The sequence below is a fragment of the Hylobates moloch genome, unplaced genomic scaffold, assembly GCF_009828535.3.
Source record: "Hylobates moloch isolate HMO894 unplaced genomic scaffold, HMol_V3 SCAFFOLD_6, whole genome shotgun sequence".
NCBI lineage: Eukaryota > Metazoa > Chordata > Mammalia > Primates > Hylobatidae > Hylobates > Hylobates moloch.
The window spans coordinates 71,635,166-71,658,243 of NW_026652281.1; the positions used below are offsets into that span (position 1 = coordinate 71,635,166).

General features: G+C 41.6%; 1 protein-coding gene across 1 annotated transcript in view; it reads right to left on the reverse strand.

Moving 5' to 3' along the window:
* The window catches only part of IQGAP2 (IQ motif containing GTPase activating protein 2), a 313,423-nt gene that overhangs the window by 235,133 nt on the left and 55,212 nt on the right, over window positions 1–23,078 (reverse strand). Inside the window, exon 2 of the mRNA XM_032157013.2 lies at window positions 15,634–15,733. Coding sequence (XP_032012904.1) covers window positions 15,634–15,733 — 100 coding nt within the window. The remainder of the gene's footprint in view (window positions 1–15,633; window positions 15,734–23,078) is intronic.

Below are 23,078 nucleotides of genomic sequence, written 5' to 3' on the forward strand. Positions count from 1 at the left end.
ATTAGTAAATCAGTTAACACAAGATCTCTAATGGGCCTCCACCACAGTTACATAAATCTATGCCTGTTTCTGCAGTGGATTTGGTTTCCTAGTAAACTCTAGTAAAAGTCCTGACCCCCCAGAACTCATATAAAGTCATCTGTCTCCATCCTGCTAACCAGCCCTCCTTAAACATACCCCAAGCCTACTCACTCCTTCCAATGAGCCTCTGAACTCTTGACCTGTTGTAATTCTCCTGTATTATCACTTTTTGTTTACACTTTCTCTACCTACTTGTCTAATGAAAAGCTGGCTTTTGCTTCAAAATCCCACCCCTCATAAACCCACTCCAGGGGTGGTTGTTTGCCAAATTTCCTTGACTCCCAGGACAAAGAGAGGATAGTCATCACTTTCCCAAATAAACTTTTCTCCCAGGCCACACCCTGTCCCATCAACCTCACTTCTCAGGGCCTCACGCTTCCCTCTCACCCCTAACCTTGCCACTCATTTCTTGACCTCCAGGGCTTTTCGTTTCTTGCCACAATTGCTGCCTTCCTCCCAGGCCTGCCTCTGCTGGGTGGCTTCAAGAAGGTGGATGACCTTGGTAACACTCCTCCACTACACTCCAACCACACACAGGCACCACACCTTGCACGTTATCACTACCTGGAAATACTCCACCTGTAAGATCAAGGCTTCCAAATCTTGGACTATAGCCTTTCTATTTACTCACTTCTCCACTCCCTTATTCTTATAGATCCTGCCCTTTATCCTCATTATAGGTGGTTCCCTGACTTCACCCCACTCCATCTTTCCCATCCTGGCTTCATAGGCTCCTCAGCCAGATGGGACCTCAAGAACCCAATTTCAGCAATACTCTCATGAACACCCTGGAGTCCCTATTTCCCATGCAGAGGCCAAAGGAAATCCTCCCCTTTGCCATCTGAAGGTTCTCTGAAAAAATCAACTCACAAAAGGCCGATCAATTGGAGAAACGGCATACAAGTTTTATTAACATATACACAAGTAGAATCACATGTTTACCCACCCCTCAAGTGACTCAGAAGCTTAACTACCATCCCAGCACAACAGGTTATGGGAGGGGGGCGGAAAAGGAATTTGGTTGAGATTACCAAGGAAAATGGATGGGGAACAGAGATTAACCTGTATGTCATCCTGTGAAAGGGTCTGTTCAGGTGTGGCCACATTCCTGGTCTTACAGGGAGGGGAAGGAAAAACAATTCTTTCTCCTGGTGGGTCTGGATCTTTGGTAGATAAAGGCTTTGAAAGAGAACGTGGGATGCAGGAATGTCAGAGACACCTAGAAGCTTCTTCAGTTTGGAAGGTCAAAATGCTGTATTTTGGGGCATCAGTGTCTGATCCCCAACACCTATGACTTGGTCAGAGCCAACAGGTCAATCCCTAGGCATAGTTACCCCATTCTTTTATCTTGTTGCAGAAATTCACATGAAAATGCTTATTGGCTCTGCAAAGAACATTTATAACTCTAATTGGCTTTCTATCCAGCCCTGGCTGATGCACTACTGCTTTTTCATGCCTCCACCCTCCTCACCTCAGCAGATGGTGACTCTTAGTATCCTTCCTTTCTCCCCTCTCATCCCAGAGGAACGGGTATCCTCCATTCCTTTTTTCTAAGCTGGGGTGGGAAGGCTGAGAGCTGAGACAGCATCAGCCACAGATGCTATCTCAAACATCAGTGTGCATAAAAGTGTACTCCAGTGCTTTGTTAAAAGGCAGACCTCAGCCGGACGCAGTGGCTCATGCCTGTAATCCCAGCACTTTGGGAGGCTGAGGTGGGTGGATCACGTGAGGTTGGGAGTTCAAGACCAGCCTGACCAATATGGTGAAACCCCGTCTCTACTAAAAATAGAAAATTAGCCAGGTGTGGTGACGCATGCCTGTGATCCCAGCTACTTGGGAGGCTGAGGCAGGAGAATCGCTTGAACCTGGGAGGCAGAGGTTGTGCCTTAGAGATGGCCTTATAGGGTCTGGAGTGATCCTCAGAAGCCTGCACTCACACAAGCATCCATGTGACCTTGATGCAGGTGTAAATGAATTTGGGGATCACTGCCCTAAGTCACTCTCCCAGATGACATAGCTGTCTCAACTCTTGCCTTGAGAAATACCAGAGGCAGGAAAAGCTGTGTATTACAAATCACACGATGGGAAAAAACAAACAAACAAACAAACAAAAAAACAACCCAGGGACATTAAGCCAAGTACGATGGACTACAGAGAGTGCAGAAATGACTAGAAATGTTAATTCCTGAATTCCTGTTCTTGCACCAAAATGGGTTCAAGTTTCTCAGCAAAAATGAAAGATCCATGACAAGAACATATGAATGGCTAATTCCCCCAAACCATTTGCAGCATTTAACCAAAAGCAAACTTGAACTGAATCTACCAAATAAGTTTAATATTCATGTTTATACATTTTCTTTATTGAGCTTTCTACTTTTACTACTCAACATGATTTATAGAGACTCATGGAACTAAAGAGCACTGTCAAACAGTCAGAAGACCTTTATCCTAATCCCAAATCTACCACTAACTCCACCATGGATAAGTGAGATAAATTTCTGAGCCTCAGTGTCCCCATATATGAAATGGGGATTTGACTCTGTTAAAGAAAAACAAAGGTGTCCAGACTGAGAAGGCAATGGAAAATCGCTCTACATTCTATGATCACCCTAAAAATGGAAGACACAAAGAAATCATTCTGTGACAACCTTGTACAAATGTTCTCCCTGATGCATCACAGTATGAGGCAGCTTCCGGTGGGGAGGTTCATACAGGACGGAAGAGATCTCAGTGCTGTTTGCTATTCATACCTTTTGATGTTTCAACAAAAAGCCAAGCATTCAGCCGGGCGCGGTGGCTCACGCCTGTAATCCCAGCACTTTGGGAGGCTGAGGTGGGCGGATCACGAGGTCAGGAGATCAAGACCATCCTGGCTAACGTGAAACCCCGTCTCTACTAAAAATACAAAAAATTAGCCCGGCGTCGTGGCAGGCACCTGTAGTCCCAGCCACTCGGGAGGCTGAGGCAGGAGAATGGTGTGAACCCAGGAGGCGGAGCTTGCAGTGAGCGGAAATCACGCCACTGCACTCCAGCCTGGGCGACTGAACGGGACTCCGTCTCAAAAAAAAAAAAAAAAAAAAAAAAAGCCAAGCATTCTTTGAAATCAGTCCTAATAGTGGCAAAACCAAAAAGATAATTGATGAATTGAATGTAGTATGGAGGCCTAACCAAGAATAAAGATGCACCAAAATTTTCCTGGGTGAAGAGAACAGAATAAAGTCTACATCATAGAGAAGTACAAATTCTTAATAATACTTTAAGGCACAGTAGCTGATGCCTGTAATTTCAGCACTTTGGGAGGCCAAGGTGGGAGGACTGCTTGAGGCCAGGAGTTCAAGACCAGCCTAAGCAACATAGTGAGATCTCATCTCTATTTTATTTTAATTAAAAAAAGAGAGAGCAAGAAAGAGCTAGCCTAAAATAAGCAAAAGAGAGAAGGAGAAAGAGGGTGGAAGAACAGAAGGTAAATACAAGACAAATTATTCCCAGAACAAACTACTTATAATAGTACTAGTTAAAACAAAATAGAAACAGTTCACAGGAAAAAAAAAAAAGAGAGAAAGGAAAATAAAACAATATATAGCCATATATAGCCAATGGATGGCTATATTGTGCTAATTCCACCAAAGCTTAAGTGAGAATTTATTGATCAAGAGCTAGAACTAGAACTAGCCCATATAGAACCTAAAAACCAAGACCATGTTTTGGACTTACAAGGAAGACATGATCAAAACACATTAAGAAATAAAGAAATGGGACAGTATGTTATAGTTTTTAAGCACAGTCCTTGAAGTCAGAAAGACCTAGGTTGTAATACTGTTGCTGTCACCTGTTGGCTGTGACACTGAAGAAATTACTTAAGTTTTTCCAGGACTTGGTTTTTCCATCTATCAAATGGGGATAATGCTCCTTCCCACAGGGTGGTTGTGAGAATCGAGACCATGTGGGTTGAATGCTTACAGCACCGTGCCTGGTGAGTAGACACTCGTGTGATAATCCTTGTGAGTAAAGTACATTTGCAACCGTGGAAAATTCCAAGCCTCTCCCAGGTTTCCAACTTTGAAGATCCTGAGAAACAAATATAAACTTTGGGATCAAATATCAGTTGCTCAACTTGTCTTTGGCTGGAGATGATTAATACTGATTATTTGTATTTTAAAATACCAGCACTCTGAAAAGTTATACTTTCATCTGTCAGAACATACCCGATTGGCACCTGTCCAACATACATCCAAAGCTAGTACAATATGTGAAACTAAAAACAAAAAACTTTCTCCACCTACTATATGCCCAAGCCTAGGCTTGGCAGACAGAGAACACGAAGTGTGTCCTGCTGAGTCAGATAAGCAATGCCTTGATCTGCCGCAGGGCATCTGACCTCCCAGCATCCTCCTCTGCTGCCCAAATCCAGACCCCTGCCAAGTCCTGTAGCTTTTTCCTTTATATCCTTAATAAGTGTTCCTTCCATTCTAGCGCCATAGCATAATCCCTGGTCACTGCCAGCTGGCCCTCAGCACCAACATCTCTCTGAGGCCCCAACTACAAGTACTACTGTTGGCAGGTAGGGCTGGCTGGGATCACGTCTATTCCTGTGCCACGGAGATCACCCTGTTAAGACCACCTCTCCAACTCTGCCAAGCTACCCTGGACAAGTCTGGGCTCCTCACAAGTTACCCTCTCCCTGACATTGGGATGTGCCAGGCCTTGATCTCTGCCTTGCTGGCACAGGGCTCCTAAGGCAAGCTGGTTGGAAAGCAGCCCTAAGCAGGCCCTCCCTTCAACCAGGTGCCAGACTTGCGAGGGGTTCCCTGCTCTCAGCTCACTGCACCCTCTGCCCCACCAGCTGCCGCATGGAACAACCAAGCAGTTCATCTTGCTCCCCGTGGAAAGCAGAAGTGAGGTCAGAGCCAGGGAGAGAACAAGAGAGGGAAGGGGGAAATGGAGAGTTACAGTGGAAACATGAAAACTATTTATGTTTTGAAAATGCAATTAAGAATTCTTAAAAATTTCATTACTATTTTGTGTGTAGAGCAACAAAGAAAAATATTTCCCTGGAAATTCCAAGTTCTTTTTAGCATTGCTTATCCATGGGTATGTCCTAGGGATAAGGATAGTGAGGTCCAAGCATGCAGAGGAAAGCCATTGGATTCTCTAAAGTATTCCCCAGTCAGAAGATTCTTTTTTTTTTTTTTAAACTAATTATGAATATTGAGTGTTAAGCAACTCATGGCTTGCACTTGCTTAAACATTTGAAGCACTTCTCCTTTCAAATCTGATTCTCTAACTCACCACTAGATAAGGCCAGAGCTTGAGACTTGATTTAATCAACAAGGTGTTCTTTTGGTATCTGAGTTGTAAACACTGACACAAAAGGAATCACACCCCTGTTTTGTTTTCTTTCCAGGGCACATACATAACTGTCCCAGACTCACCAATACAGCCAATGGTTTGGCTCACATAAAGAGACCTTTGAAGATAATATTTCTAAACAAGCCTATCACCAAGGGAAGGGTTTTTTTTTTTTTTCTTAGTTTATTTTCAGAGGTAGGACAGAAAAAGGAAGCACAGCAAAAGTTTTCTGTGCATTTTCTCTTTCCTTAAAAAAGGAATATAATATTACAGGAAATTTCCTTGGGAGACACAATAGCAGTCCCATTCATAACTATTTACTCAAGCTGCAATTTGCAAACTCCGTCTCCATTCCTTGCCAAGATTCCCTCTCCTGTTTTCTGACCTTCACAATAGCTCCGGATGGATTAAGTTCCTCAACCTAGAGTTTATCCAAAAAGAATTCTCCATCGTACATTTTTGCATAGTTGTCCTAAAAACTAAAAGACTGAATTTCTTAAAACAGATTCATTTTCATTACTTGAATAAATTTTAGGCAGATTAATATAAAATCTACTCAGCAGTACTAATTCTTTTGGAAAAGTTACTCCTTTAATTTAATTTAAATAGTAGGATTTCTGGCATCAGACAGGACATTTCAAAGCCCATATTAGTAGTAGACTTGTCTGTACAGTCTCATTTCAGCAAAAGCCCCACAGCAAAGGAGCTATAAAGTTAGCTTTGAGGGCCTACTTGAAAAGGAAACCTAAAAAGTCCATTTAGTATTATTTAAAATGACAAAGAAATGAAAAGGCTTAGTTTAAAGCAGCTCACAATTCAAAAAAATCAAGGCAGTTGCCAGGCATGGTAGCAAGCACCTGTAGCCTCAGCTACTTGAGAGGCTGAAGCTGGAGGATTGTTTGAGCCCAGGAGTTTGAATCCAGCCTGGGCAACACAGCAAGACCCTTAAAATTAAAAACAAAAAAACAGACCAACAAAAAACAATCAAGGCAGCAATAAGCTTAGAACCGTAAGCATTCAGATCAGGAAGGATTCAATTTCTGATTGAGTTTCTAATGGTAACAAAAATAATTTTATCCTCAGATTCCCTTTCTGGGGTCAATTTCAAAAGCCTATGAAGACACCCTGTGAAAGGCAGCTTCTAAGGTGGTTCCCAGTCATCCCATCCCTCTGAATTCATCCCCTTGTGGAAAACTCCTCCCCTTGAGCATGGCCTTGACTTAGTAACTCGATTCTAATGAATAGGATACAGAAAAATGATGGGTGTCACTGCTGAGAATAGGTTACAAAAAGACTGTAGCTTCCATCTTCTTCTCTCAGTTGCCTACTCTGATGGAAGCCAGCTGCCACGTGTAAGTTTCCATGTGTAAGCGGCCCAAGTGATGAGCAACTGAGGGAAGACTCTGGCCAACAGCAGCAAGGAACTGAGACCTCCAGTCCAAAAACCTGTCAGAAACTGAATCCTGCCGGTGTCACCGGGTGGCTTGGAAGTGGGTGTGCCCCACATGAACTGTGAGATGACTGCAGCTTTGTGAGAGACCCAAAACCAGAGGACCCAGTTAGGCAATGACAGATTTCTGACCCTCAAAAATTCTGAGATAAATGTTTATTGTTTTAAGCTGCTAAGTTTTAGAATAACTTGTTATACAGTCATAGGTAACTAATACTATACAAGACATCCTTTGCCTCCCAACAGAATTGATTCACTCTCCACATCATCTGAATCCTTCAGCCTGTAGGGTGAAGTAATTTGGGTGAAGAGCCAAATTACTTCTTTTTGGTCCTAAAAATAAGCCTGTTTAATATTTTGTTCATTGCCATTAATATTAGTTTTTTGAGGCCAGGAGCGGTGGCTCACGCCTGTAATCCCAGCACTTTGGGAGGCCAATGTGGGCGGATCACTTGAGGCCAAGAGTTCGAGACCAGCCTGGCCAACATGGCGAGACCCCGTCTCTAAAAAAATATAAAAATTAGCCGGGCATGGTGGCATACTTCTGTAATCCCAGCTACTTGGGAGGCTGAGGCAGGAGAAATAATCGTTTGAACCCAGGAGGTGGAGGTTACGGTGAGCCGAGATCGCACCACTGCACTGCATTCCAGCCTGGGCAACAGAGTGACACGCCATCTCCAAAAAAAAAAAAAAAAAAAAAAAAAAAATCATTTTTTTGAGTCTTAACATCTATCTATATGTAAAGACGTCATAATTTTATAAAGCTTGAGCAATAATTTCAGCCTTAAGTCCTCCTAATACACAGGCTTCCTCCTTCTCTCTTCATTCATTCATTGAGCAATACTCTATATGCCTTTCTGGATATTTTCTAGTTCACGGTGGTATCACGGCTTATTAAGTTGTCTGGAATTCCCAACTTTATAACTTACTGGGTCACAAACCTGTTGGGAAAGACTTGCATCATCTAACTGCAATATAGAATTTTCCAGTGAAACAAAGATTACTGCTAGGCTGGCAGTCTAGCTGTCTACCACGAGTCTGATTCGTATCCTCCTTGTTACCTCCAACATCCAAAATGTACAGAAAACAGAGCATAATCAATCCTCCTTAGTAGCGAATGATACTGATCCAACACTGGACATTACATTATTCATTCAAACATGCAATAGATGTGATGTCAAAAGGCCTTCTAATCGGTGAGTTTGACCTGGATGTGGAAGTCAGAGAAGGATTCCCTGAAAAAGTAAGCTGCAATCTGAAGAGGAAGTAAGTCTGACTAGATAAAGAGGAATATGAAAAGGGAATAGCACATGGCAAGGTCCTGTGCAGGAGGGAACAGGGAATAAAACAGATCAACGTGGTTGAAGCACAGAGCAGCGTGGCACAATGTAAAACTAAAGAGGCTGAACTGGACTATGCAGAGCCTATGAGGCCCGGTAAAGGAGTTTGCTCAGAGTTTTGAAAAGATTTATCTGGCTATAAGACAGATAAAGGATTGAACGAGGCCAGAGACTCATGAAGAAACCAGTTAAGGGCCACTACAGTAGTCTCACAAGAGATGCTGGAATCCTTCGGCGGGCTAGCAGTGGTGGGATAGAGAGGTGAACATATGAGAGCTGTTTAGGAGGATGACGGCTGGATATGGAGATGATACACATATACAGAGAGATTAACAGAGCAAACATAAATGAAGGAAAATAACTTTAAACTCTTGAGTAAAAAGTTCAACCAAATGGCGAGTTTTTCTGAGCACAGCATTATTTGTTGCCTGAACTCCATCTCCCAAAACAACCTTCCTAGGCTTGTTTACACGTAGAGGATGCTCAATAAGTATCTGTAAAACAAACACAGTATTTAGACATCTCGTGTATCTTAGGGGTACCTTCTGTATGCAATGTATCTGCTAATACCAATTGATCTTGTTTAACAGCTTCCTAAGGACCTCTCTAAGCCAGTGTAAGGAAATTATCTTTAATAAACAGCTTTATTGAGATACAACTTACATACCATACAATTCTCCCTTTTAAAGTAAACAACTCAGTGGTTCTCAGTATACTGAGTTGTGCAACCATCACCACAATCAATTTTAGAATATTTTTATCAGCCCAAAAAGAAATCCCATACCCAGTAGCAGTTACCCAGCATTTCTCTTCTTCCCCTAGGCCCTGGCAATCACTAATCTACTTTGTCTCTATGGATTTGTCTATTCTGGACATTTCATATAATATGTGGCCTTTTGTGTCTAGCTTCTTTCACTCAACATTTTTTTAACGTTCATCCTTGTTGTACTATGTATCAGTACTTCATTCTTTTTTATAGCTGAAAAATATGTCATTGTATGATACATCACCATTTAACAGTGGGTAGACATTTGGATTGTTTCTGCTTTTTGTCGTTATAAATAATGATTCTGTGAACATTTGAGTACAAGTTTTTGTATGGGCATAGATTTTCAATTTTCATACGTATATACCTGGGAGGATAATTTTTGGGTCATATGGTAACTCTATGTTTAATTTTTTAAAGAGCTGCCAGACTATTTTCTAAAGTAGCTGCACCATTTTACAATCTATTCAGCAATGTATGAGTTTTGATCTCTCTACATCCTCACTAATATTTGTTATCGTCCATCTTTGATTATAGCTACCCTGGTGGGTATGAAGTAACATCTCATCGTGGTTTTCATTTGTATTTCCCTGATGACTAATGATGTTGACTACCTTGTCATATGCTTATTGATCACTTGTGTATCTTCTTTGGAGACATGTCTATTCAGAACTTTTGCCCATTTTAAAATTAGGCTATTAACTCTTTATGTAGAATTTAAAAGTGCTTTTGTATTTTTTTATTTTTATTTTTTTTGAGACAGTCTTGCTCTGTCACCCAGGCTAGAGTAGAGTGCAGTGTGATCTTGGCTCACTGCAACTTCCACCTCCCAGGCTCAAGCAATTCTCCCACTTCAGCCTCCAGAGTAGCTGGGACTACAGGCATGTGCCACCACATCCAGCTAATTTTTCTATTTTTTTGTAGAGATGGGGTTTCACCATGTTGCCCAGGCTGGTCTCGATCTCCTGGGCTCAAGTGATCTGCTGGCCTTAGCCTCCCAAAGTGCTGGGATTACAGGTGTGAGCCACCTCACCCGACTAAGAACCCTTTGTATATTCTGAATACATGTAACCTTTATCAGATACATGATTTGTCTTTTCACTTTCTTGATGGTATCTCTTGAATCAAAAAAGGTTTCAGTTTTTATGATGTCTAATTTATCTGTTTTTCTTTTATTGGTTGTGCTTTGGTGTCATAGCTCAGAAACCAATGCCTAACACCCAAGGTTACAAAGATTTACTCCTGTTTTCTTCTGGAGAGATTTACAGTTCTGGCTCTCACATTTAGGTTAATAATCCATTTTAAGAAAATGTTTGTATATGGTGTGAGGCAGAGGTCCAAATTCATTTTTATGTATGTAGACACTCAGTAGTCAGCATCCTTTGTTGAAAAGGGCATCTTCTCTCACTCCCAGTGAATTGCCTTTATTCTGCTGATGAAAATCAGTTTACCAGAAGTGTTAGGGTTTATTTCTAGACTCTCAGATCTACTCTATTGATCTATATGCATATCCGTATGCCAGTACCACACTGTCTCAATTACTGTGGGCTTTGTAAGTACGTTTTGAAATTGAAAAATGAGTCCTCCAACTTTGCGTTTCTTTTTCTAGATGCTTATGACTATTCTGCATTCCTTACATCTCCATATAAACTTTACTTTTGTTTTTGTTTTTGTTTTTGAGTTGGAGTCTCGCTCTGTCGCCCAGGCTGGAGTGCAGTGGCGCAATCTCGGCTCACTGCAAGCTCCGCCTCCCGGGTTCACGCCATTCTCCTGCCTCAGCCTCTCCGAGTAGCTGGGACTACAGGCGCCCGCCACAACGCCCGGCTAATTTTTTGTATTTTTAGTAGAGACGGGGTTTCACCGTGGTCTCGATCTCCTGACCTCGTGATCCGCCCGCCTCGGCCTCCCAAAGTGCTGGGATTAAAAGCGTGAGCCACCTCGCCCGGCCGCTTTTGTTCTTGTTTTTGAGACAAGGTCTTGCTCTGTCACCCAGGCTGGAGTGCAGTGGCGTGATCGTAACTCACTGCATCCTCAGCCTCCTGAGTGATCTTCATGCCTCAGCCTCCAGAGTAGCTAGGTCTACTGGTGCATGCCACCACATCTAGCTAATTAAAAAAATTGTTTTTTGCAGAGACAGGGTTTCGCTACATTACCTAGGCTGGTCTCAAATTCCTGGCCTCAAGCAATACTCCCATCTCAGCCTCCCAAAGTGCTGGAAGATAAGCATGAGCCACCAGGCCTGGCCACCATATACATTTTAGAATCAGCTTTTCAATTTCTCCATTAAAAAAAAGAAGGCAGCTGGGATATTTCTAGAAATTGTATTGAATCTATAAATCAATTTGGGACCGTTGTTTTCTTAATGCTGTTTTCCAATCCATGAACATGAGATGTCTTTCTATCTATTTAAGAGTTTTAAAATTTTCAGTGTGTTGTAGTTTTCAGTGTTCAATTCTTGTACTTCTTTTGTTAATTTTATTCCTAAGAATTTTATTGTTTTTAATGCTATCGTATATTGAATTGCTTTCTTCATTTTCAGATTGCTTTTCATTTTCAGATTGCTTATTGCTAGTGTCAAGAAATGCAATTTTTACACACTCCCCTAGTATCCTACAACCATGATGGACTCATTGTGGTGGGGTTTTTTTTAGTGTTTTCTTCTGTTCTGTTTTTTAGTAGATTCCTATGGATTTTCTATAAACCAGATAACATCACTTAGAAATAGTTTCACGTCTTCCTTTCTAACCTGGATGCCTTTTGTTTATTTTTCTTGCCTAACTGCCTGGCTAAAATCTCCAGTACAATGTTAAACAGAAGTGGTAAGAAAAAACATCCTTATTCCTGTATTTCACCATTGAGTATGGTGTTACTTGTAGGTTTTTCATCGATGTCCTTTATCAGGTTGAAATTCTCTTCTATTCCTAGTTTGTTGAACGTTTTAAGTCAAGAAAGGGGGCTGGATTTTATCAAATGCTTCTCCTGCATATATTGAGATGATCATGTGGCTTCTGTCCTTTCCTCCATTAATATGGTCTATGATACTGATTTTCAGGTCTTAAACCAAGCTTGCTTCCTAGGATAAATCTCACTCGATGGTATTAAATACATTTTATATGTTGCTGGATTTGATTTGCTAGTATTTTGTTAAGGATTTTTGCATTTGTATTCGTAAGAGATATGGGTCTTTGGTTTTCTTGAGATGGCTATCTGGTTTTGGTATTAGGGTAACGTAGGCCTCAGAAGAATGAATTGGAAAATGTTTTCTCTTTTCGTATTTTTTGGAAGAGTTTGCAAGGACTGCTCTTAATCCTTCTTTAAACATTTGGCAGAATTCTACTGTGAAGTTATCTGGGTTTGTGGGAAGTTTTCTGATTTCTAAGTCAGTCTCTTCACTTATTATAAGTCTCATTCCGGTTATGTTAGTTTTTTTCAGATGTTTAAGTCTCTTATTGAGTCAGTTTTAGTAGTTTGTCATTCTAGAAATTTGTCAATTTCCTCTAAGTTTTCATTGGCATGTAATTGTTTATAGTATTCCTTTATAATCCTTTGTATTTCTGTAATGTTGGTAATGATGTCCCCTCTGAATAAAGAACTTTTCAATGGCCTGATTTATTACAGACTTTTGAAATTAATAAAACCAAAATTAAAGATATACTGGAATATTATAATTCTCAATTTGTAAAAATCCTAAGTTACAGGATATACAAACTAGATACCTTCCAATTCTCACCTTCAGAAAGAAAAACAGGTGCAAAGACAGAACCAATACATTTTTAATTAAAATGCAATAAAGTCATTTCAACTGAAATCAGAAACAAGAAACAATTCCTAGATGAATATATACAGTACAAGCATACAATTTAGTAGAAACTCAATATTCTAAGCCAACTCCACTCATGTGAACACACATATGTGCATTATAATAAACCCAATATCACAAATTCCAAAGGTACTAATACTTTAAAAGAATCATGCAATAAATCCTCTCATCTTTTCAAGAAAGACATTCACCCTTTCCTGTATTTCTTGCATTCAAGACCATGAGTTTTCTGTACACTATGTTTTCTTAAATCAGCACAACTATATGTCTAGTAGTAGCCACAAATTTTTATATAATCCATGACCAAAAATCAGCTTCTTTCAAAGTATTTGTGTCTTGGCTGAGTGCAGTGGCTCACGCCTGTCATCCCAGCACTTTGGGAGCCAAGGTGGGCGGATCACTTGAGGTCAGGAGTTCGAGACCAGCCTGGCCAACATGGTAAAACCCCATATCTACTAAAAAATAAAAAAATTAGCCAGGTGTACTGGTGAGCGTCTGTAATCTCAGCTACTTGGGAGGCTGAGGCAGGAGAATCACTTGAACCCAGGAGGCGGAGGTTGCAGTGAGCTGAGATCCTACCACTGCACTCTAGCCTGGGTGACAGAATGAGACTCCATCTCAGAAAAAAAAAAAGAAAAAAGAAAAAAAATGTATTTGTGTCTTAATAAAAGATTCATAAATATATACTACATCTAATAGACTCTTATCAAATAAATTTATGAAAAGCCATCTTAGAGGAAAAATTGTACATTTTGATAATTATTTTCATGAAACTATTCCAAGGGAAGTTTTCCTCAAAGAATCTGAAATAATCATTATGCTGACTTTCTGAAACGAAATTCAACTACAGAATTTCAAAAATACTAGAGAAGATGACAAGCTTTCAAGCTACATTTATACCATTTCAATACACTGAGAAGAAAACTTTGCTTATGTTATCACCATAAACCTGACTGGCACTATAGCTTACAGAATACTTTCACCTTCTTTAAATGATTTTTTAAAAATCCGTGAATCCATGAATAAGTAGGGCAATAAGTAACATCATCTTTATTGTCTCATTTACAGAGGGGACAAATTGAACTTCCCACAGGTTAAATGGTCTGTGGAAGGTCAAGCTGCTTGTGTAAGTGGTGGAGCTGGGACCAGGAAGTTAGGTAAACCAACTCCCAATCACGTATCATTTTCCCCTACATGACACCCCTTCCCACTTGTTAAAAACAGGAGGCAAAAACAGAACGTAAAGTGAGTATCAATAGAAGAGTAAGTTTTTCTACCATCTCCTTGAACTTATTCACTGAAAGTATATTTTTTTCTTTTATTTTTCTTTCTTTTCCTTTCTTTTTTTTTCTTTTTCTTTTTAAGACAGCGTCTCACTCTGCCACCCAGGCTGGAGTGCAGCAGCCAGATCTCAGCTCACTGCAGCCTCCACCTCCCAGGCTCAAGCGACCCTCCCACCTTAGCCTCAGGAGTGGTTGGGACCACTTCTTTTCAATGCCTATGAATTAATCTCCTTATCTAACTTTTTTGCAACAACTTGACTAAAAGCATGTTCTTAATGATCTTAGACTGATAGTGAATCGCTAGCATCCTGCAACCTAACTGTAGACTTCACAGACATGTTAAACAATCTTTAAAACTTGGTTTTTAGAGCCTAAAGAAAGTTACGTGACACTATTAAAATATTAAACAACTCTGAGAAACTCCTTGAAAGCAATTTTGATGTCAAATTAGGGCATGTGTCACCAAAATACTGTAAAAACCTCATCATTCTAGTTCTGTAGATAGCCATTTATCGGTGATCAGAGATAATTAACACCAGTGACCATTTTACCAAATATTTATTTCTATATAGCTAAGAGGGCTGGAACATATCTTTGTCCAGAGAACAATACTGTCGCTCCATCATGGCATAAAGCATTCAATCAAAATCTAACTCATGGTGTATGAACTCTGTAGTATTTGCCCCACAAAGGATAAATTTCTCTTGATTCCTCTCATGAGGAAAGTATTTGCACTTAGGACTCTTTATCTTCACTTTCTCCTTGGAGAACGCAACATTTATTTAATCTAAAAAGTCTAAAAGAGTCAATGTGATTTTAGAGACAATACACCCTAAGTGGCCACACACCCATGGTTTAAAGAGGAGATTGCTGTCATAAACCTACTTAGGGACTGATGGACTTCAGTCTGATATGCCACTGTCCTGCTGGGCATTTATCATCTTTGGGCTGGGAGTGGGGAAAAGACCCAAGGAAGCTCTGGGGAAAAGGAAGTTGATTTAAGTCATTGTTGCTCCTCTACATTCAAGCCAGTGAGATGAAGAATTTGAAACAATCTGCAGTTGGCCCAGTGATTTCCCGGGAGGCTCCGAGGAAGGGAAAGGAATAGTTGCCTTCCTCCCAGTGCCTCAACTTTGGCTGTGGCATCAACTTTTTCTCAACTCTGCCCAACCATTTGCAAGAAACAGATGCTTCTTCTCCCATTACCCTGCTGCCAACAAGACTGCAAATGAGTTATTAGAACTACGTAGCATATGCACAGGCGTGTGATGTGCACCCAGCTGTGACTCAGGGGTGGAGCGGAGTGTGGAGGGGTCACCCCTAGCCCACTGGTCTCCTGGCATGGGAGTTTTGGCCAAATCTAAATCACTGAGTGCAGGCAAGAATCTCTCCCTGGCCACCTCCAACTATGACAACTATTTAGAATTGCTGGCCCATTTCAGAACTCTCTGGTCATCCCAGAGAGTTCTGGCACTATCACAAAGCTTTATCACAAAGCTTATCTCCAAGAGATGGTGCACAAATAGACTAAGTCTGGATCTTACCTTTTGGCTTCCTCTAAGTGGCACAAATATTCGTAAGCAATGTTCTGCCGCCTCCTTTCATCCATCTCCTCTGCAGAGAGCCTTTCATCGTCCACAATAGCTAGAAATAGAGGATAACAACATGTGATTTACAAAGGCAGTCTTTATTAAACACCCGAGACAATCAATTAGAAAAAAATCATATGCAGCTCAACATTTAACGTTCAGAGACAGGACTATTGAAACAGCAGGCAAAGAGAGAGAGATTCGGATTTTACAATATTATTTCTTTTCCTTTATTTTTATTTTTATTTTTTTGAGACAGGAACTGGCAATGTCACCCAGGCTGGAGTGCAGTGGTGCCATCATGACTTACTGCAACCTCAGCTTCCTGGGCTCAGGCAATCTTCTCACCTCAGCCTCCCGAGTAGCTGGGACTACAGGCACACGCCACCACACTTGGCTAGTTTTTTTATTTTTACAGTATTATTTCTAACAAGTGAATCAAGGCCAGGTGCGGTGGCTCACGCCTGTAGTCACAGCACTTTGGGAGGCTGAAGTGGGTGGATCACAAGATCAGGAGATCAAGACCATCCTGGCCAACACGATGAAACCCCCGTCTCTACTACAAAAAATTAGCCGGGTGTGGTGGCAGGCACCTGTAGTCCCAGCTACTTGGGAGGCTGAGGCAAGAGAATCAGGAGAATCACTTGAACCTGGGAGGTGGAGGTTGCAGTGAGCCAAGATTGCGCCACTGTACTTCAGCCTGGGTGATAGAGTTAGACTCAGTCTCAGAAAAAAAAAAAAAAAGGCAGTGTGCAAAGGGGCAGCAGCTTCTACGAATGTCCTCATCCTTGTCCCATCCCCCTTCCTACCACTCCCAATTTTCCATTGTGGTTCCATTCCTTGAACATGGACACCTCACCCCACAGCATTGATACCAACGGGTGTCAACAAAGATTGACATCTGTCAAAAACATTTTCTTTTTCTTTAATAAACTCAGTCCAATCTAAACTTTAAAACTGAGCTCTCACATTTCAGAAAAGTACAGAAGCTCTCAATCTTCCTCTGCACCTCCACTGCGAGAGTCCGGGTCTTAATGTCTCTCCCATAAACTCTCAGAACAGGTCTAGTCACTCAGCCACTACCCCTCTTCCACTCATTCTCCCCATGGCCAACAGACGCATATTCCTTATTACTCCCCCTCTCAAAACTTTTGATGGCTCCCCTATTTCCTACAGAACAAGGTTCTAGAGGACTTTTCATCTCCCCCCATCCAGGAAGCTCACACTTTAGCCAGATCTGCCAGGCAGCACCGTGTTCCAGGACCACACCACTCCCTCCAGCGCTTCTGCTCCACCCTTCTCCACCCTTCTCCACCCTTCTCCACCCTTCTCTCTGCCTGGAAGCCATTCTCCCACCTTCTGCAGGTGGTGGCTTTCACATCATCTCAGGCAAAATTCCATGGATCTCTGAATGTAAATCCATTGTCTCTCCTTGGCACTTTAGTTCACATTTTTATTACATCACTCATCAGAAAAGCCCCCCGACTGTAAATCAGTCTGTCTGCCTCTCCAAACTAGGGGATCCTTAGAGGAAGGTTTTGATCATCATCATGTCTCCCGTGAATTTGTCAGGGCTCCTTGCACATAGATAGCACTCTACGTGTTCAGAAAAACTACCTTCCAGTGAATCCTCACTAAGTGAGCTCATCATTACTGCATAATGAATAGACTTTAAAAATTATAATTTTTAGGCCAGGCACGGTGGCTCACGCCTGTAATCCCAGCACATTGGGAGGTCGAGGCAGGCGGATTACTTGAGTCAGGAGTTCGAGACCAGCCTGGGCAACATGGTGAAACCCCATCTCTACTAAAAATACAAAAATTAGCCAGGCGTGGTGGTGCCCACCTGTAAGCCCAGCTACTCAGGAGGCTCAGGCAGCAGAATCGCTTCAACACAGGAGGTAGAGGTTGCAGTGAGCTGAGATAGCACCACTGCACTCAGCCTAGGTGACAGTATGAGACTCTGTCTCAAAAAAAATTATATTTCTTTTCCTGTGTTTTCTTAAATGATACCTGCCACACTCACATACCATCACCTAATCCTCCATCTCTACTGTTCTGAACAGTTAATCCCCAAGATACCTCATGATTTCCAGTTTCTCTTTTTAATTTCAGCTTAAAGACTTTCCCATTTCTGACAGGATATTTTCATTTTACAGTACTTCAGAAACACTAAGGTCTGGATCCAAAATAAAACTCCTAGTGGGAGCCTATGTGCTCGTCACACTATCCCCAACTTGGAAGAGTGGGCACTGGGGTCACATTAAAAAGGCGGTGCTCTCCTCATCTTTCTTATGCTGCTGCACCCTTCCAGCCTCAACCAACCCCCCAGCAGGAGAAAGAAGCCCCAGCAGAACCTGGTCCCTCAGCCTCTGCCCACAACTGCCTCCACAAACCATGCAAGATTGCACCAGCCCAGGACAGCTGCTGAGGGGCTCCCAAACTCTGTTATCACCATGTCCAAATAAGAGATTTTACTTAATGTGTGAATTAAAATACACACCCACAAAGCTTCAAATTGCAATTGCAACATACTGACCCCATCTAGTGGGATCCTACCTATCTTCCAGGCTTGACCCAGTGGGCCCTTTTCTTCCCAAAGTCTTCCTAATCGTCTCAGCTCAAAATGCCCTCCTATCCTGCTTTGGTTAACAGTAAACTCCTAGAAGACATATTTGTGTCCTCATGGTGCCCAGCACACCTCCCTGCACAGGCTGCATGCTCTGTAAAAATATATGACGAAAAAATAAAATATCTTGTCGGGAAAGGCTCCAAAAGGGCTCCAAAATATCTCTGTGGGGTAATTTTATTTATTTACACTCCATAAGAGTATGATCATTAATGGAGCAAAGATAGGACCATTCCGTGGACTTAACTAATGTTCAATTCGTAGGTTCTATGTGCCACACATGAGTCAAAGCACCAGACACAGGGTAATAAGTATAAAAAATGTGTACCCTCATGGCACTTCCTTGTACATATCCATTCCTTGCCTTCTGACCTTCTGCCTGGCCCACTGACTTTCTAACTACACACACTTCGGCCTCACCTTCCTTGAATGGGAGAGAAAACCTTTCATAATCTACTGTCAAATTGTAAATCTAGGAAGGTTAGGGAATTTGAGAAAATCTTAACAGCAAAAGCAGATCCTTCTGGGCCACAAAGACTGCCTGCAAATCTTTCTGCATTACTCAATATTTACTAAGTAGTGGCTTCTGATAAGAACCACTGGTTGGCCGGGCGCAGTGGCTCACGCTTGTAATCCCAGCACTTTGGGAGGCCGAGGCGGGTGGATCACGAGGTCAGGAGATCAAGACCAGGTTAAACCCCGTCTCTACTAAAAATACAAAAAATCAGCCGGGTGTGGTGGCGGGCGCCTGTAGTCCCAGCTACTCGGAGAGGCTGAGGCAGGAGAATGGCGTGAACCCAGGAGGCGGAGCTTGCAGTGAGCCGAGATTGCGCCACTGCACTCCAGCCTGGGCGACAGAGTGAGACTCCGTCTCAAAAAAAAAAAAAGAACCACTGGCATGGATAATAACACTGTCATTTAAAGATCCATCATGGAGCTAATAAAATAATTCACTGAAGACGTGGCTTTACTGCCTATAAAGGACATTTCCACATGTTGCTGTGTGGTTCTGTGGTTCTGTGGTTCTCATGATCACCCTGAGAGATAGGCATTATCTCTTTCCTATAAATGAGGAAACCAAAGTCGAGCAAGGGAAAGGGACTGCCCATGGTTATTTACTGGGTCAATGGTAAAGCCAGGGCTGGAACTAAGGCCTGTCAACATTGCAGCCCTTATTCTTTGCCCAGTACCTCCTGCTGCTAAATCTAAGTGGGCCCAGGAAGGGATTTGTCACTGCCAAGCCCAAGAAGCAGGTCATTTAAGTGGCTTCAAAATTCTTTTCATTTTAAAGTAACTTGATTAACTGCAACCTCCACAGTTCATCTTTACTTGCTGCCGTGAACCACAAAAAACATGAGGACATTGTGAAGAACACAGCTTTCTGATGTATTAGCAACTCACAAAATACCACTTGCAGCATCAGATGACAGTTCAAAGCAATTGCATTCTATCAAAATTATACAATAAGGGTTATTCACAGATTCAAGGAGCAGAATGAAAGCAAGTTGTTAGAGAGCATTTTGAAATAGAAGTATAAATTAGAGATGAAAGCATCCTTTAGGAGTCTGTTTCCCAAAGAATACGTACAAAATCCAATGTAAAAATAGCCCAATAGCCCAAAATCTACCTAATTCAATAAGGAGTTGACATGGTCACTGTTTAATTTTCCCTATTCTCTACCTGCTACCTTCACACAGAGACACCAAGGCCACCATACACTTTGTATTAAAATTCACTTATTTGTTCAACAAATATTTGAGTGGTTGCTTGGTGCCAGTTTATTATGGAGATGGAACACAAAGTGATGAATATGGCTCAAAAGGTCTCTCAAAGTTTTTATTAGACAATTGAAAGTTTGGCATAATTATGAAATGCTTAGATTTGAGGGATATATTGAAGGGAGGGTTGGCAAGAGGCCCCAAAACCAGGGCTTGGAATCTGTTCTGTAATAGGGTATTATTTAGGGTGTTTCTCTTTAAGGAAAAGCAGAAAACCAAGAATTATCAATTCATAGAAATATGTCCGGCTAGGGTAGCTCCCACCACTTTGGGAGGCCAAGGCGAGTGAATCCCCTGAGTTCAGGAGTTTGAGACTAGCATGGGCAACATGGTGAAGCCCCGTCTCTACAAAAAATACAAAAAATTGGCTGAGTGTGGTGGTGAAAGCCTATAGTCCCAGCTACTCAGAAGGCTGAGGCAGGATTACTTGAGCCCATGAAGTGGAGGCTGCAGCAAACTGTGATCGCGCCACTGTATTCCAGCCTGGGTGACAAAGCAAGACCCTGTCTCAAAAAAGAAAGAAAGAAAAAAATATGCCCACAATTTAGCATTTATTTTGTATTTTTAAAAATTTAACCTTTATTTATTTTCAGTAGAGACAAGGTCTCACTATGTTACCCATGCTGGCCTTGAACTTACCCCTGAGCTCAAACAGTCCTCCAGCTTATGCCTCCCAAAGTGCTGGGATTACAGGGGTGAGCCATGGTGCCCAGCCTTAGCATTATAAATATACATTGTTATTCTATGTGGTTCAAAATTTCTACAAGGAATACTAAGTATACTTGAATATATAATTCATTTCAATTGTTCATTGAACCATCTTCTAGGAGTTGGGAACTGCTTTTGTCTGGAAGAAAATACCTAAAAGGATATCTGCCCCCTCTCACAACTTAAAGAATAGTTATCAGAGATGGCATTTATACATCAAAGAACACACTAGAAGGAAGGGAACTGATTCCAAGACACTAAAACTGGGGTGGGAATGGTAGAGTGGAATATAAAGATGAGAGAACCTAAAGTCCAAGATTTCAAGTAAGCTGATACCCTCTGTAAATTTGACCCGTGGTACATTCCTGCTTCATACCAGCTTCCAAAAGTATTTCACAACTGCTTAATCTTAAGCTTTAAAGGACCACATAATCAAACTTCCTTAAACTGAATTTTCTTTTGAAACATAGGCAAACCCTAGGCCAAAGTTGTTAGTAAACCAATACGTATTCACAGGCACTCTAAAGAATCTGAAACGATGAGAGAGACTGCCACTTCCATGTTAAAAGCACGGCTTCATCAAGACACTAAAATTATGAGACACTGAGCACAGGCCCTTGAGTCTCATCCATTTCTATATCCCTACCAAGGGCAAAGGAAATAATAGGCGCTCAGTAAAGGCTGCTGAATGGTGTGCTCAACTTTGTGCTTCAAGGCAGAGATGCTGTGTCCTCACAAGTTTAGTCCTACGAAGTTTGCTGCTCTCATAATAGTCACACAAGATACTAAGGGCAGGAGAACTTTATGGAAAGCCTGATTTCCACATCATCCCTGGAACTGTTCCCCCATGACATATTTCTAAGAACCTTCCAAAGTTATAAATCAACACACAACTTCAGAGGATATTCGGGTTAGACAAGGCTGTAAGTGACTATGGCCACCTGCCATAATAACACAAAGCCCCAAATCTTCAAGTTTGGCATTAGAAGAATTTCCCAGGTGGAGAAGTGAGGGTAACTAACAGTGACAAGACAAGTTTACCAACAAGAGTTAGAGTTCCTGATTGGCTGCCAATACCCTCTTTGTTGCAGTGAGGTCACTAGGGCCTGGAATAGTTAAGAAGCTTGTCATAATTATGCAGGAAAATGGAGAGCTAGTTTAGGCTTTACGAAAATAATTTATCCTTTTCTGCAAATAGGCTTTCAATGTACATGGCATCAGGATCTACACATGAAAGAGGGTTTCTGAATCCCACTTTCATACAAAGGTCCCCAAACTTTTTTCATACTTATAAACATCTACTTAACACTTGTTGGTTTTGTTTGTTTGTTTGTTTGTTTTTGAGACAGAGTCTTGCTCTTGTTGCCCAGGCTGGAGTGCCATAGCATGATCTTGGCTCACTGCAACCTCTGCCTCCTGGGTTCAAGCGACTCTCATGACTCAGCCTCTCAAGTAGCTGGGACTACAGGCACACGCCACCATGCCAGGCTAAATTTTTTTGTATTTTTAGTAGAGACGGGGTTTCACCAAGTTGGCCAGGCAGGTCTCGAACTCCTGACCTCCTGAGGGAGGCCCACCTCAGCCTCCCAAAGTGCTGGGATTACAGGTGTGAGCCACTGCACCAGACTGTTCATTTGTTTTTAAACCAAGCCTGGGTCTCCAAACCCAGGACGTCTTTCCAGAATGGATGAATTATTTATAAATTTCACACAAGAGAAAAATTCATTTGGTCCACTGTGTAAATCTGAATAAGAATATCTAATTTCTTTTATCATTATCTAGAAACCCAAAGCAGCCCATGGAGATGTTAAGGCCCATATACAGAGGGCTGGCCTGCAGACTGGGTTTGTGGGTGGGGTATATCTAGAACTCTGCTTAATTTGGAAGAATTATAGGCAATGATTCCCAGATTTGGGATTTCTTGGACAATTACAATTTCAAGACACAGTTTGGAAACCAAACCTCTTACTTATTACCAAGTAGGCACAGAGAAAATTCCATTTGCCCACTGCCTGCTCCTATACACTCTGTCCTCCCATCCTCATACAGATCTCAGTAAGACAGAATGAAGTGTCAAGTTTCCAAGGCCAATTTTAAAAATTTAACTCCAACAACAGAAGGTAATTTAAAAATCTTTAGTTTGGATAAGGTTCTACTATATTTAGAAGAAGGGAAAGAAACTCAACTCCCTATGACTTGGTATGAACCTTTTATGCTTGAACTGTTGGTCAGGGCAAAATGTCTCAAGTTATTTAGAACCAATCCTAAAGTAATTCTCCCTATTC